The 14,775-nt window shown below is 34.0% G+C and overlaps 1 protein-coding gene across 2 annotated transcripts in view; it reads right to left on the bottom strand.

The window, feature by feature from the left end:
* LOC149806428 (uncharacterized) overlaps positions 1-14,775 on the bottom strand; it is a 62,802-nt gene that overhangs the window by 11,225 nt on the left and 36,802 nt on the right. For both annotated transcript variants that reach the window (XM_089953142.1, XM_089953150.1), the window contains exons 10-15: positions 13,395-13,722; positions 11,566-11,713; positions 10,344-10,430; positions 6,375-6,539; positions 5,314-5,497; positions 2,758-3,014 (exon numbers count right to left, since the gene is read on the bottom strand). In XM_089953142.1, the coding sequence (XP_089809268.1) occupies positions 2,758-3,014; positions 5,314-5,497; positions 6,375-6,539; positions 10,344-10,430; positions 11,566-11,713; positions 13,395-13,722 (1,169 nt within the window). The remainder of the gene's footprint in view (positions 1-2,757; positions 3,015-5,313; positions 5,498-6,374; positions 6,540-10,343; positions 10,431-11,565; positions 11,714-13,394; positions 13,723-14,775) is intronic.

Raw genomic sequence — 14,775 nt, 5'->3', positions numbered from 1 at the left:
GTGCCTGATATCAACTGCCTGGCCAGCGATGACGTCTTAGCCAAATACATGAGCAGATGGCCAAAAACATCTTGGTCACTAGAACCCATTGGTTGAAATTTCTTTCACTGATATTTATTGCATATGTTATGAAATAACTGTTCCAAGATTTCTCTATTTTTCTGTATCTTCTTCCATACTTGATAGCTAATTAACATCATTTGTCCAGTAATGAAAGGTTTGTATTGGTCAAATTCTGCTAAGCAATTTGTTGTTACATAAAGTTGTTTAAACTTAGTAATGATGGCTATATTTAGTGACATATCAGTAATGTTTGTAAGAATTTGAAAAGCATTTAAACTGAGATGCCTGGCATGAAAATTTGGTCATATTTTCTTGAATTTTTTTGGAGAAGTTAAAAGATTTTTATATTTAGTTTTAGTAACAGAAACCATATTTGAAGGCAGATTATTACCAACAAATTGAAAGCCCATCATACCTCAATGCGTTCTGTCAAATTTGCTCATATTCTACTGAGTGGTTTTAAAATGTTTTGAATTATAATTTTTTTATTTTCAGTAAGAGTACCTATGTTTGATGGCAAACTGGTATATTTTGAACAAAATTAAATGCCTTTATGACACATTGCTTCATTTCATATTTAGTCAAACTCTGTTGAGTGGTTTATTAGAACAAGTCACTTCAAACTTTTCAGTAATGCCAACTATACTTGAAACTTTGAGCCCTGATGTTTGATCAAAGGAGGTGCCTTCCCTGTCTTAAATGCAAGCTCCATAAAATTTGGTTGACATGAAGGACACTAGTTAATTTTTTCACTCTCTAGATCTCCAATATGAAAGAATAAGAAAAAAAATTAATTTTTTCATGAGGGACAAAGAGACACCTTGACTGGGAGCTATGAAATACACCTTGAAATTTTTCACTATAATGCATGCATTTTAAAAAAGAATATTTTAGTCTCCCTAAAAAATGAATGGAGAAAATCCACTGAAATAAAGACAATTAGTAACAGGATTGATTTATCAAATGCATAGGACATATGTGTGTTAGTGTAATAGTATTGATTTTTTAAATGTGACATATGTGTGTTAATGTAACAGGATTGATTTATTAAATGCATGTGACATATGTGTGTTAGTGTAACAGGATTGATTTATTAAATGCATGTGACATATGTGTGTTAGTGTAACAGGATTGATTTATTAAATGCACGTGACATATGTGTGTTAGTGTAACAGGATTGATTTATTAAATGCACGTGACATATGTGTGTTAGTGTAACAGGATTGATTTATTAAATGCATGTGACATATGTGTGTTAGTGTAACAGGATTGATTTATTAAATGCACGTGACATATGTGTGTTAGTGTAACAGGATTGATTTATTAAATGCATGTGACATATGTGTGTTAGTGTAACAGGATTGATTTATTAAATGCACGTGACATGTGTGTTAGTGTAACAGGATTGATTTATTAAATGCACGTGACATATGTGTGTTAGTGTAACAGGATTGATTTATTAAATGCACGTGACATATGTGTGTTAGTGTAACAGGATTGATTTATTAAATGCATGTCACATATGTGTGTTAGTGCAATATATGGCCTACAGATATGTCTAGTATTCTGCAGTATCCATCATCTGCCAGACTGAACTGCAGAATGTCCTCTGACATACATGCTTAAGACCACTGAAACATCAATGAAAGCATAAATCCAAGTAAATGTTCAGCTTATTTACATCCTGTATTAGTTAGATGACTGTCAAAAATTTAATCCCCAATCATCAAAATTGTGAGATGCTTGTATCAGTCTATTTATTGTGCATTTTGTACAAAGTTTCCTAGTACAAAGTGTGTATGTGTGAGTGTGTGTGTGATTTGGATTTATAGCATAACTTTAACAATTTTTCAGTCATATTGCTATGATGTCTGCAATGTGACAATTAATAGTGATGTCTAGCACTGGGGCATCATGCCACAGACATGTAGCATGATGTCCCACCCCGTCACATTATACAGACACTAGGCCAACCAGTCTAACCTCTTAATGCTTAGCACCAAGTAAGGCAGCTGTTAGTACCATTTTTGTAAGTCTTTGGTATGACTTGGCTGGGGATCGAACCTGCAACCTCCCACATGTGATGTTGTTGTTGTTGTTGTTGTTGTAGGGTTTAACACCATTTTTCAGCACACGATAGGCTATACATGGCGGCCAGTATTAATGGTGGAGGAAGAACCCGGGAAAACCCTGGAAAGAACCACCGACCCACGAGAAGCTACTGGCAAGCTTTCTCACATACCCACATTGAAATCTGAGACTCGAACCCACGCAGACAGAGGCAAGATGGCAGTGATTCATAACGGAGGGCGCTTTAGACCACTCGGCCACTCAGGCCCCCCCCCCACATTTGAGGCAGATGCTCTAACCACTAGGCCACCAGAGTGGTCTCCTAGTACAAAGTAACATTTAGTTTAATTCTATCATAAATGGCTTTCCAAGCTAATTTCCTCTTCTCTTCTAAAAAATACTGAAATAATGGAAAGAAGTTTGAATCAGTAATGCATGTGGCCATATTGTGTCTTCAATGTCTGACCCAAAAACACTGTTAGAAATAGGTAAGGGTGGGTGAAGCAGCTCTATGAATAGTGGTTCAGTATATTGTTGTTTATACCTTTCTATGAGCTTTCTTTAAGTCAAAAGATGCACTGTCCAGCATCTGATCAAATTTTATGAAACTCACAAGTACAATACCTGTTTGAAAGATGTGCTTGCAAGAAGAGGTCCCCTCCCAACACCTGCTCCCAGCCAGACTAGAGAATCCACCAATTTTAGGTTTGTCCCATATTTCTTGCATAGATCAGCCACAGCCACAGGGAAGGATTCTCGATAACCAAATTCTTGCTCCAGAATCCCTTTTAATGCCACAACAGTATCAAATTGATACTGGGTGTTGGTAGATTTCACCATCTGTGGCTTTACAGCACTCTTGTCCAGAACAATGGGATTGTCTGCAATAATGAAGGTGAAAAAGAAGAATTACTGGTGAGTACAATAAAAAAGAAAACTTTGTTAAATGGAGCCTGATTAAAATTCACTAATAAAATCAGAAATTGAAAATTTCTGTCAAATGACTATTGTTTCCCTAAAACTGATGAATGTGAAATTTCACAAACAAATTTCATTCTAATACATATTTATTTGGGACTCTCTTGTTCCACTCAAAGTAAAATCATTTATTCCATTTGGACTTTTGAGGAAGGCAATTATTTTTACACAAAATGTCCTTTGTCATTCTAAAAGCAAAAGAACAGCTGTGTGCTTTCTTTTATTGTGGATCACATTGACTCTCCTTAAATTCCTTTTTTTTAAGCATCTGAAGGTAAGACACTCAGAGAATTAAAAAATTCTATCTTCTGAATGGGTGTTTGGGAAAAATGATAGAGGATGGATTAGCAGGATTAATGTTCAATCTATCTTTACAACTCCTTGAATCCTAAAATGAAGCTTGCCGGATATCATCAGAAAACACGTCTCTCAAGTTTATACCTGACTGTTGATTATTTACTGGAGCAAACAACATCATCAAAACATCATGATATACTCTATGCAGTTTGTATGAACATATGTCAGAGAACAAAGAGGACAAAGTAGGCCTCACATTACTCTCCTGATTAAAATCTATCTAATAACATAATGCAAGAGTAGTTGACCATGATTGACTGTATGTGTAATAAAAGTTTCAAGCTTTCTGTATTTTTTGTCTCTTGTTTGATGGAACATCAGCATAATTTGCCCAATACTTAAAAGTCCCAGAATGCAATCTGTCAAAGCTGGTAAAATTCTGCAAAGGGTTTAGCTGGGGGATACAGTTGTTTACATGTTTCTCTTTTTTTGAGTAATAATGCTCATAACTGATGGAAGATTGCAATAATCTGTATGAAGTTATTTGAGCTAGGAGGATCCTTTGTGTCACATGGGGCCAAATTTTCTTGAGCTGTTTTTAAGATCTTATAAAAAGTTGTTGTGTTTTTATTTTAGCAACAATGATGGATTGCTATCATTTGCATATCTGAGCCATAATGAGATGATAATAAAAAACAAACAAAATAAAACTTTTTATTGATTTATGTTCTTTTATATTTACTAAATATATGTATAATCCATTCACATGAAAGTTTAAAACATGATTCAGTACAAAATAGAGCACTGATTTTGCCAATAAAAACATGTTGGTTGGCAGGTATGCAGCTGTATAAACTCAGAAGCCCCATGCCTGAATATTTTGTATCAAGTGGTTTTTGAGAAGTTGCTTCAGTCATCTGTTCTTTTTAGTAAAGTGCCCATATCTGATTGCAGATTAATATAACTTGTGTACATTTGTAAAGCTTTTATGTCAGGATGTGTTCTGTCAAATTTAGTAAAAATCTGCTCTGTTTTTTTTAAGAATTTCTATTTTTAGTAATGGTAGCCATTTTTCAAGGTGATTTGATGCCACTTGCACTACTTGTAAGGCCTTCATGCCAGAATGCTTCAATCAAATTATGCTATGTATTTTTGGAGAAGTCATTTAAATTTTTTTCTAATTTTACAATGATTGCCGTATCTGATTGCAGATTAGCATCATTTGTATAAATCTGAAAGACTTTTATGACTGCTTTCATTAAATTTGGGAAATTTATTTTAAGTGTTTTTTGAGAAGTCACTTAAAGACTTTATTTCACTTTTATTTTGTTCACCATAGTTGATGGTGGATCAGCATCATCTGTCAAAATTTTGAAGGCCTTCATGACAGATGTTTTCTGTCAAATTTGATCAAATTCTTGTGAGCAAATTTTGAAGGCCTTCATGACAGACTAATAAGTTGTGTAAATCTTTTTTCCATTTTTTAATGGTGGCCATATCTGATGGCATATCTTGATTATTTGAACAAAATTTAAAGCCTTATATACCAGGATGCTTTCTGCCAAATATGGTCAAGTATTGTTTAGCAATTTATAAAAAGTGTCTAAAAGTTTTTCTATTTTTAGTAATGGTAGCCATATTTAATTGTGGATTCACATCTGACAAACTTCATACAAGAATACTGTCTGTCGAGTTTGGTTTTAATTTATTTCATGGTTCTTGAGATGAAGTTAAAAATGGCAAATGTTGACAGTTGCATGAAACATGAAAAAGGGCCATGCCTTAAGGGAACCCAGCCTCATGGTCAAGAGAGATAAAAACTTAACATAAATTTTAAATCATGTTACTTTTCCTATAAAGTTACTGTGGGAATGTTATGTCTACACATTGTTTTCATGTATCTACCTTGCTTTCCACATCCCAAAACATACAGATCCATGTCTACCAGTCTGACTGGTAGGTTGACTGGTTCCATGCCATGTTCCACAGATTTGGCAATCCTGAAGCCAGCATGCTGAATAAAATGTCTGCGGAAAGAATAACGAGCAAACCTGGAAGCCTCATCCCCTGTGCTTATCCATGATCCTCCCTGAATAAATCAGATTACACATTTATAATATCATATTGGCCTGTCACATCTCATCAACAACATAAAATTCAATAAATAATTTTATCATATATGTCTTCAAAATTCTATGTATTCTAATTAGCATATTGTCTCATATAATCAAAATAATTAAATAAAACAATGAACAATTTTAATGACTGAATATAATTTCATATAATTATAATTACAACTGTAGTATGAATAACTAAGTTATCTTCTTAACTTAAAAATAATATAATTGGAAGGGGGGGGTCTATGTTGCTTGCAGTTGGACCTGACTTATAAGTGAATATGGAATGTACTATCCTTCATTTATGTAACAGTCATGAATATGGAATGTTCTACCCTTCATTTATGTAACAGTCATGAATATGGAATGTTCTATCCTTCATTTATGTAACAGTCATGAATATGGAATGTACTATCCTTCATTTATGTAACAGTCATGAATATGGAATGTACTATCCTTCATTTATGTAACAGTCATGAATATGGAATGTACTATCCTTCATTTATGTAACAGTCATGAATATGGAATGTTCTATCCTTCACTTATGTAACAGTCATGAATATGGAATGTACTATCCTTCATTTATGTAACAGTCATGAATATGGAATGTTCTATCCTTCATTTATGTAACAGTCATGAATCCAAGTCTGTAATGAGTGAAGTCGTAGATACACCATACAGACATGAATCCAAGTCTGTAATGAGTGAAGTCATAGATAGATCATACATCTTTTTAACAAACATTTTCACCTATAAATCTAATACTGAGTCATCTGATAAAAGATTTTTTGACCACTTCTTTCCAGGTAAACTATACATTATCATTTGATTCTGTAAGACTACACTTACCAGTATGATATTGTGCCGACCATCAAAGCAGGGTGTGGAGAAATCATCGTAAAGCCAGTGGGAGGAGAATCCATTAAGACCATTGAAATGGTCTTCTGTCCACTGCCAAACATTCCCAAATACATCATGAAATCCAAGTTCTGTTGGTGGGTACATGTCCACTGGCTGAAATAAAGATTTTGTGGTAATATGAGTAAATATGAAGCAGGTGGGTTATTAGAGCATACAAAACTAAATCTTTAAATGTTTCGTTCATTCATCCACTCTTATACCCATCAAACCAGATATGTATAATTACATTTCATGCTACTTTTCAACCTAGATTAGAGAATTAAATGATACAAAATAAAGTTGTTGAAGAATACAATATAAAATTGGAGCTTCTTAAATGATATGTCACAACAGATTCTCATTCTTTTTATTACATATTACTTTCTCCATGGTCCATTTTCCCCTATCTGATTAAAACTGAGATCAACTTATAATAAATATATCCAACAGGAACTAGAAAAGGTTCCTGTTCTGATGACCACTGGAATTCTGGTCCACTTATCTTTAGCAATCTCTCAGAAAAAGTGCTGAATTTCATGTTAAGGAATTTATTAGAAAAAATATGTTTTGAATTATGGTTTTCATATTCATAAATGTAAAAGTTGTATTTAATTGGTGAGTCAAAAGGTCAATCAGTTGCTTCTACCCCCTTTCTATAACCTGAATAATGAAATGCTGACCAAGGCCTGCCGCCTTTCTATAACCTGAATAATGAAATACTGACCAAAGGCCTGCCCCCTTTCTATAACCTGAATAATGAAATGCTGACCAAGGCCTGCCCCCTTTCTATAACCTGGTTAATGAAATACTGACCAAAGGCCTGCCCCCTTTCTATAACCTGAATAATGAAATGCTGACCAAAGGCCTGCCCCCTTTCTATACCCTGGATAACAAAATGCTGACCAAAGGCCTGCCCCCTTTCTATAAACTGGATAATGAAATGCTGACCAAAGGCCTGCCCCCTTTCTATAACCTGAATAATGAAATGCTGACCAAAGGCCTGCCCCCTTTCTATACCCTGGATAATGAAATGTTGACCAAAGGCCTTTCCCCTTCCTATAAACTGGATAATGAAATGCTGACCAAAGGCCTGTCCCATTTCTATAAACTGAAAAATGAAATGTTGACCAAAAGCCTACCCCCTTTCTATACCCTGGATAGTGAAATGCTGACCAAAGGCCTGGTTCTTTCTATAACCTGGATAATGAAATGCTGACCAAGGCCTGCCCCCTTCCTATAACCTGGTTAATGAAATGCTGACCAAAGGCCTGGTTCTTTCTATAACCTGAATAATGAAATGCTAACCAAGGCCTGCCCCCTTCCTATAACCTGGATAATGAAATGCTGACCAAAGGCCTTGTTCTTTCTATAACCTGGATAATGAAATGCTGACCAAGGCCTGCCCACTTTCTATAACCTGGATAATGAAATGCTGACCAAAAGCCTGACCCCTTTCTATAAACTGGATAATGAAATTATGACCAAAGGCCTTGTTCTTTCTATAACCTGGATAATGAAATGTTTACCAAAGGCTTGCCCCCTTTCTATATCCTGGATAATGAAATGTTTACCAAAGGCCTACCCCCTTTCTATATCCTGGATAATGAAATGCTGACCAAACACCTGCCCCCTTTCTATGAACTGGATAATGAAATGCTGACCAAAAACCTGCCCCCTTTCTATATCCTGGATAATGAAATGCTGACCAAAAGCCTGCCCCCTTTCTATATCCTGGATAATGAAATGCTGACCAAAAGCCTGCCCCCCTTCTATATCCTGGATAATGAAATGCTGACCAAAAGCCTGCCCCCTTTCTATAAAATGGATAATGAAATGCTGACCGAAAGCCTGTCCCCTTTCTATGAACTGGATAATGAAATGCTGACCAAAAGCCTGCCCCCTTTCTATAAAATGGATAATGAAATGTTGACCAAAGGCCTACCTACTTTCTATACCCTGGATAATGAAATGCTGACCAAAGGCCTGCCTCCTTTCTATAAATTGGATAATGAAATGCTGACCAAAGACCTGTCCCATTTCTATAAACTGGATAATGAAATATTTACCAAATGCCTGCCCCCTTTCTATATCCTGGATAATGAAATGCTGACCAAAAGCCTGCCCCCTTTCTATAAGCTGGATAATGAAATGCTAATCAAAGGAGCATTACACAAAATATTTTAAATAATTTTACACTCTTCCTACTATAAATGCATTTATAAAAACTGCTCATCAATATTAAAAAGTCACTGTCACTGATATTTTTTTACATTTGACCTTGGATAAAAAAATATGGGGATAATGAAAGCATCATTCATGTGTCACAAGATCTAAGAAATATAAAATCATGTGTCACAAGATCTAAGAAATATAAATATCATGTGTCACAAGATCTAAGAAATATAAATATCATGTGTCACAAGATCTAAGAAAATATCAAATGCAAGATTAGCAAGAAATTTAATAGCCAAAAATCTTCACAATCCACAAACCTTGCAAAGTTGCTAGAGCAAAAGTAGGTCACTATGACCTAATTCTTGCCTTTGATGGAAGAATATATCCACCAAATTTAAAGATTAAGGAAATATGTCACCATGACCTGAATTCAACCTGTAATGAATGATGCACTGATCAAGTTTCATGATTGTACATGCAACAGTGCCATGGAAACTTAGCAACAGCTTATGTTAGCACTAATTAGAGCATGAAAAGGACACTGTCCCCTACTTTTGCCTATGGTAAATAAGTAGTACAAAATGAATAAACTCATAAAGTTTCATGACTGTTCATTCATGCACCAGTGTCAGAGAGACTGCTAAATGCAAAAACCTAACGTCAACACTTCAGCCAAAACACTATTGGTGAGATATATATATATATATATATATATATATATATATATATATATATATATATATGCAATAAACTGACAATGAACAGTGCAGGACTAGTATCTAGCTAGCTGAGCACTTTTGACTCTTTAATGAGTCTTTTTCAAAGGCAAATACAAGACATAGACAAGACAAACAAAGAAAACAGAAAAACGGTTATGTTTGCAAAACCTTTTTAGGACAAGCTGCAGTTTTTCGTAGAACCTATCATCACTTAGTTGTCTACTTGCTTCACTGATGTAGTCTTCCCTATTCATAACGACCACAGTGGAACCCTTACCTGCAGGCTTAATTATGATGTCTGTTCTGCTTTTCATTGAGTGTAGGGCATCTGTTTCTTCCTTTGTCAAATTTTTAGTATCTGTTAGTATGGTTGATGTGTCTGGAAGTGTCATTTTTAACTGAGTTGATAAAGGCTTCTAGATTTGGAATTGAACTTTGGTGGGGTCCAATTACCTTTCTTTCTGAATATGGATTGGTCACAGCTTATATTTTCCGATGATTTATTTTTTTGGCTGCAAGGCAAAATAGGCCTTGAGTCTTAATCAGCAGCTAATCTCTTTGGTGTCCTTTTTTAGCTTTCCTCTGTCATATGTCAAGGTTGAATTCCTTTTTCAGCTTCCCTCTGTCACATGTCAAGGTTGAATTCTTTTTTCAGCTTCCCTCTGTCATATGTCAAGGTTGAATTCCTTTTTCAGCTTCCCTCTGTCATATTTCAAGGTTGAATTCCTGTAGAAATAGCCATGTAAAATTTTGCAAACATAACTGTTTTTCTGTTTTATTTGTTTGTCTTGTCTATGTTTTGTATTTGCCTTTGAAAAAGACTCATTAAAGAGTCGAAAGTGATGAGCTAGCTAGACACTGGTCTGGCACTGTTCGTTGTCAGTTTTTTGTATTTATCTTATTCAATCCCTGACACACATGATCGCTTGATCATCTCAACATTTTTTCTTCAAAGCATATTTTTATCATTTTGAGGCCCATCATCCTGATCATGAACAACACTATCATCCTTCTTAAAACTTACAGTTGAGGATCCATGGTGTAAGTTATGGTTGACTTCCTTGTTCTCACTGAAGATGATGTCACATGTGACACCAGTGGATGGAGACTCCTGGAAAACAATACTAAATTCTATATTAAGATGTTGGCTAAAGAAAAACTTACCAATACAAAGACATTCTTTTTGGGCATAAACTGAACTGTCTACATAAACAGATTCTTAAATAGTTGAACTGTCTACATAAACAGATTCTTAAATAGTATACAAAACCTAAAATGCATAATAATCTATGAAAATGTTATGACTAAAAATCTTGTAGATTAATTTATATTTTCTGAGGAATAGAAACTGTAGAAAATATCTTGAAAATGTATGTACCACATATATGTACTTATAAGTTGAGTCCAACTGCAAACTGCACAGACCCAGATCGGTGGTTGCAAGATGTGCTGGCAGATCATGGCCTATGTTGTTTACTGTTGGATTCAATATACATGAGTTTATATAATCATTTAGCAAACATTTCATGAATGACCATTTAATCTGAAATGAACTTGGGCAATTAATACATTAGCATAATCCACAATAGGTATATAATAGAAATGGGAAGTGCTCCTGAATATTTACAATCACTATTCCAGTATAGGCTACCTGGTAATACTCCCCATCTGCAATCCATGTCTACCAAACAGTATAAAATTCCCAACCCAAATAAGGAGTTATTTAAAAAAAGTTTCCAATACTCTGGAACTCTGCTCTGGAATAGTATTCCAGCTGAGATTAGAAATGCCCACTCTATTTCCTTCTTCCAAACCCAATATATTCAGTGGCTTCAGAGATGCAGCTTAAATAAATAAATTCCTTTGTATGAGGGCCTCAAGGCAGATTAGTTCTTAGCTAATTGTGTTACCCTCTTTAAATAAGGTCATTATTATATGGGACAACAAAGAAAGAATAAGGTAAGAATGAAATAACAACATAAACTGATGCTACCACAAACTCATTGACTGCTTATATAATAATTTTTCCACAATAATATTCTTTTGTAACAAGTCAATAAACCATACTTGTTGAATGTGTTTACCTTCTGTCATTCTGTGTCTTCTATTTTGCTTTTTATTGTCTTTTAAAATCATCATGATTTTAATATTATAAGAATCTTCTTCTGTAATATTATGCATTTAGTAAATAAATTTAATTCTAAATAATGTAACAGCCAAAATATTTGTTAGATACAAATACATACTTGATTTCCTCGAATGATATTGTGCTCAGCCTCAATAAGCAGACGGAATTCTGGCCCCATCCATGTACAATATGCCTTAGCCTCATGATAGTTCACCTCAACCGGCCATGTCCAGGGCATGTCAATTACATCAAACATGGCCCGATACCTGCAATTGTACATGAATCCTGAGGAGTAAATGCAAGTTCCTTGCTTTAATGAGAAATTTCAGGTGTAAAGTAATTGTTAGTTCTTGTTACAACAATGTACTCTGTCCTAATTTCTCAATATTAGGTACCCCATACAATGAAGGTTCGTTTGTGGCTTCTACTGAATTGGCTTAATACACATCTTTCACTGGTACCTATTTAACTTCTTCATTCTTTGATTCTTGGATGATCAGACACAATTATAATGTGGTATCGCATCTTTAGTTCTTATTTTTTAAAAAATAACAAACTCCCATTTTGGCAGTATCAGACAAAGAAAGGTTATTATTATCTTACTACTGTATGCACTTGCTTATAAGTTGGGTCCAACTGCAAACTGCACATACCCAGATCTGCCCTCACATAATATGCTAAAAGAAATTTGTCTATGCAGTTTCTTAGGAGTAATCAGCAGAACAAACAAAATGGACCTTGACTTTCCAGCACATTATGCAATGACTCTATGTTGTTTGCAGTTTGATTAGAGTACACATAGTAATCATTTACTGACATGTTTTACCCTCAGAGTTCTTGATTAAACACCAGTATGATATGAGTTGATATTAAACACCAGTATGATATGAGTTGATATTAAACACCAGTATGATATGTGCTGATATAAATGCTAGGCAGGTAGGAATAATTAAATCATTTCTGGCAAAAATTATGAAACTTTGCTTGCTCCAAGATAAGGACATCCTGCAATATTTTTGACATGTTTTAGCATTTTGTTCACATAGTGATTGTGCAAATTAAATAAGACTACGTTTCTTTACTGATCATCTGACCACATCCGATTCTATACACCTTAATAGTTCCTCAATCAACTGACTTAACAAATAGTAACATTTTATATCCTTATGTAAATTTACAAGACTTAGTATATATACCTGTGTTGAAACAAAATGATTGTAATCACAGTATAAATATCAATAAAAACAAGATTATAAAAGACAGTATGAATATCAATATAAACAAGATTATAAAGACAGTATAAATATCAATATAAACAAGATTATAAAAGATAGTATAAATTATCAATATAAACAAGATTATAAAAGTATATATATCAACATAAACAAGATTATAAAGACAGTATAAATCACAGTATAAATATCAATATAAACAAGATTATAAAAGATGGTATAAATATCAATATAAACAAGATTATAAAGGATAAATCTTCAGTATATGTGTTATAATTAAGACACTATAACTACATCTTATTCAGGTGAAATCTGTAAACTGAAAACACCTCAAAACCAAAACTTTTACTTGGTCTTGTGGAATATTGCTTTTGACAGTCTGCACTGCAATTAATACAATTATTCTTCAATTAAGCCCTTTCCTTCTGGTTATACTTTTAAACTATCAATAATCAATATCTCACTGAATCTAGTTAAGCCTCAATATGAAATTGTGTATGTAAATGTATTATGATACATTTCACTGTCTATGCATATAAAAACTGAATGCATACAACCTCCACTCATTTAAAAAAGTGTAAGTACTTAATATCCAGGTTTTGCAGCATTATAATATATTTTGCCATGGTGATACAGTATCATATGTGCAATAAGATTGTGCAAAAAAATAATAATTGAAAGAAATTTAATGTTGCAATGATTTTCAGTAACTTACTTGTATTGCTTGTCACCAGAACATTCATTATTGCTGTCCCCATTAGCCACATTGGTCAGGCCATTGGTATGGCCATTGAAATGACCATTGGTCAGTCTATTTATTACATCATTCAACTGACCATTGGTCAGTCCATCAGTGGTGCCATTGTGTATTCCATTGATTTCATTAGTTGAGCCACCTAAGGGAGCATTCAAATAGCCATCAGAGATGTTGTTCTGACCATTGGTCACTCCGATTGTTGTACCATTCAGATGACCAGTGGTCTGTTCTGTGAGTTGGCAATGACTGTAGGTGGCCAAGTCAGAGCCACAGCCACTCTTACAACCTTTAAAAAAAATAATGAGAAAGATTCTCAAAACATAAAGTCAAAGATTTGTTGGTGTTTACAAGAATTTCTTAAGAAACTATGGTATTCACCTACCCCCTTCCCCAGGCAGTCTGTACCCCTGTTTGAGATTTTAGAAAGGAATAGCATCAAGGATATAAAGAAATGCACAAAACTGAAGGCAAATACTATGACCATAAAACCAAAACACTTACAAATTATTGTGCCCAAACTTTAGTAACAAAGTACACAGCTCTCATTTTTGTATGCCCTGATAACTTGCCAACCCACTCATAATGCTGAGATAAGTGTGGATATATTTTTAAATATAAAAATGGCCAAAATAATCTCCTATTGGCTTATCATTCAAAATCCAATTTTATAAATGAAAGCTTCATATATTAGTCACTTTATTGTTAAAAATGATGGTGTGCAGAAATTTCTAAATGTTATGAAACATGTAAAAATGTTAGGAGCATATAATCCTTTTTTATTTTTAAATTATACACACAGACAAGTCCTTTGACTGATATGTGGATTTGTTTTTCAAACTTTGCAGTGATACATTTGAAAATAAATTGCAAATTCTCCAAAAACATGTACATAATTCTGACTTTTCTGTTCCTTGTAAGTCTATATTTTATTTTTTATTTTTATTCGGTTGTATTGTTACAGAACAGTACAAATTGATATATGCCAAATGGGTTTATTAGTACCAATGTACAGAGTTGTACTCAATCATTCCTGTGCTACTGATGAAGTGGTGACATTTAAAACTGCTATCTTGAGGAATTAACTAATGCAACCATACTGATTGTGTCTGCCTGTAACGGATACATGTGGTTCAATTCTGAAAGGGAGGCAACTTGAACTTTTTTTTACTGATGTGCAAATTTGTACATGTTATCTTGGTTTATACAAAAAAAATCTATAAATTTATTCACTATATTTTGACTTACTAAGCTCTGTTATCCATTTATGTTAAAATCTATTGATGTAGGATAAACAAGATTATCCTCATGTGTCTAAGAATGTTGCTAGTATTATCAGACC

The sequence above is a fragment of the Sinohyriopsis cumingii genome, chromosome 1 (assembly GCF_028554795.1).
Source record: "Sinohyriopsis cumingii isolate HCF-2022 chromosome 1, ASM2855479v2, whole genome shotgun sequence".
Lineage (NCBI taxonomy): Eukaryota > Metazoa > Mollusca > Bivalvia > Unionida > Unionidae > Sinohyriopsis > Sinohyriopsis cumingii.
This window is presented reverse-complemented; position numbering and strand designations above follow the sequence as displayed.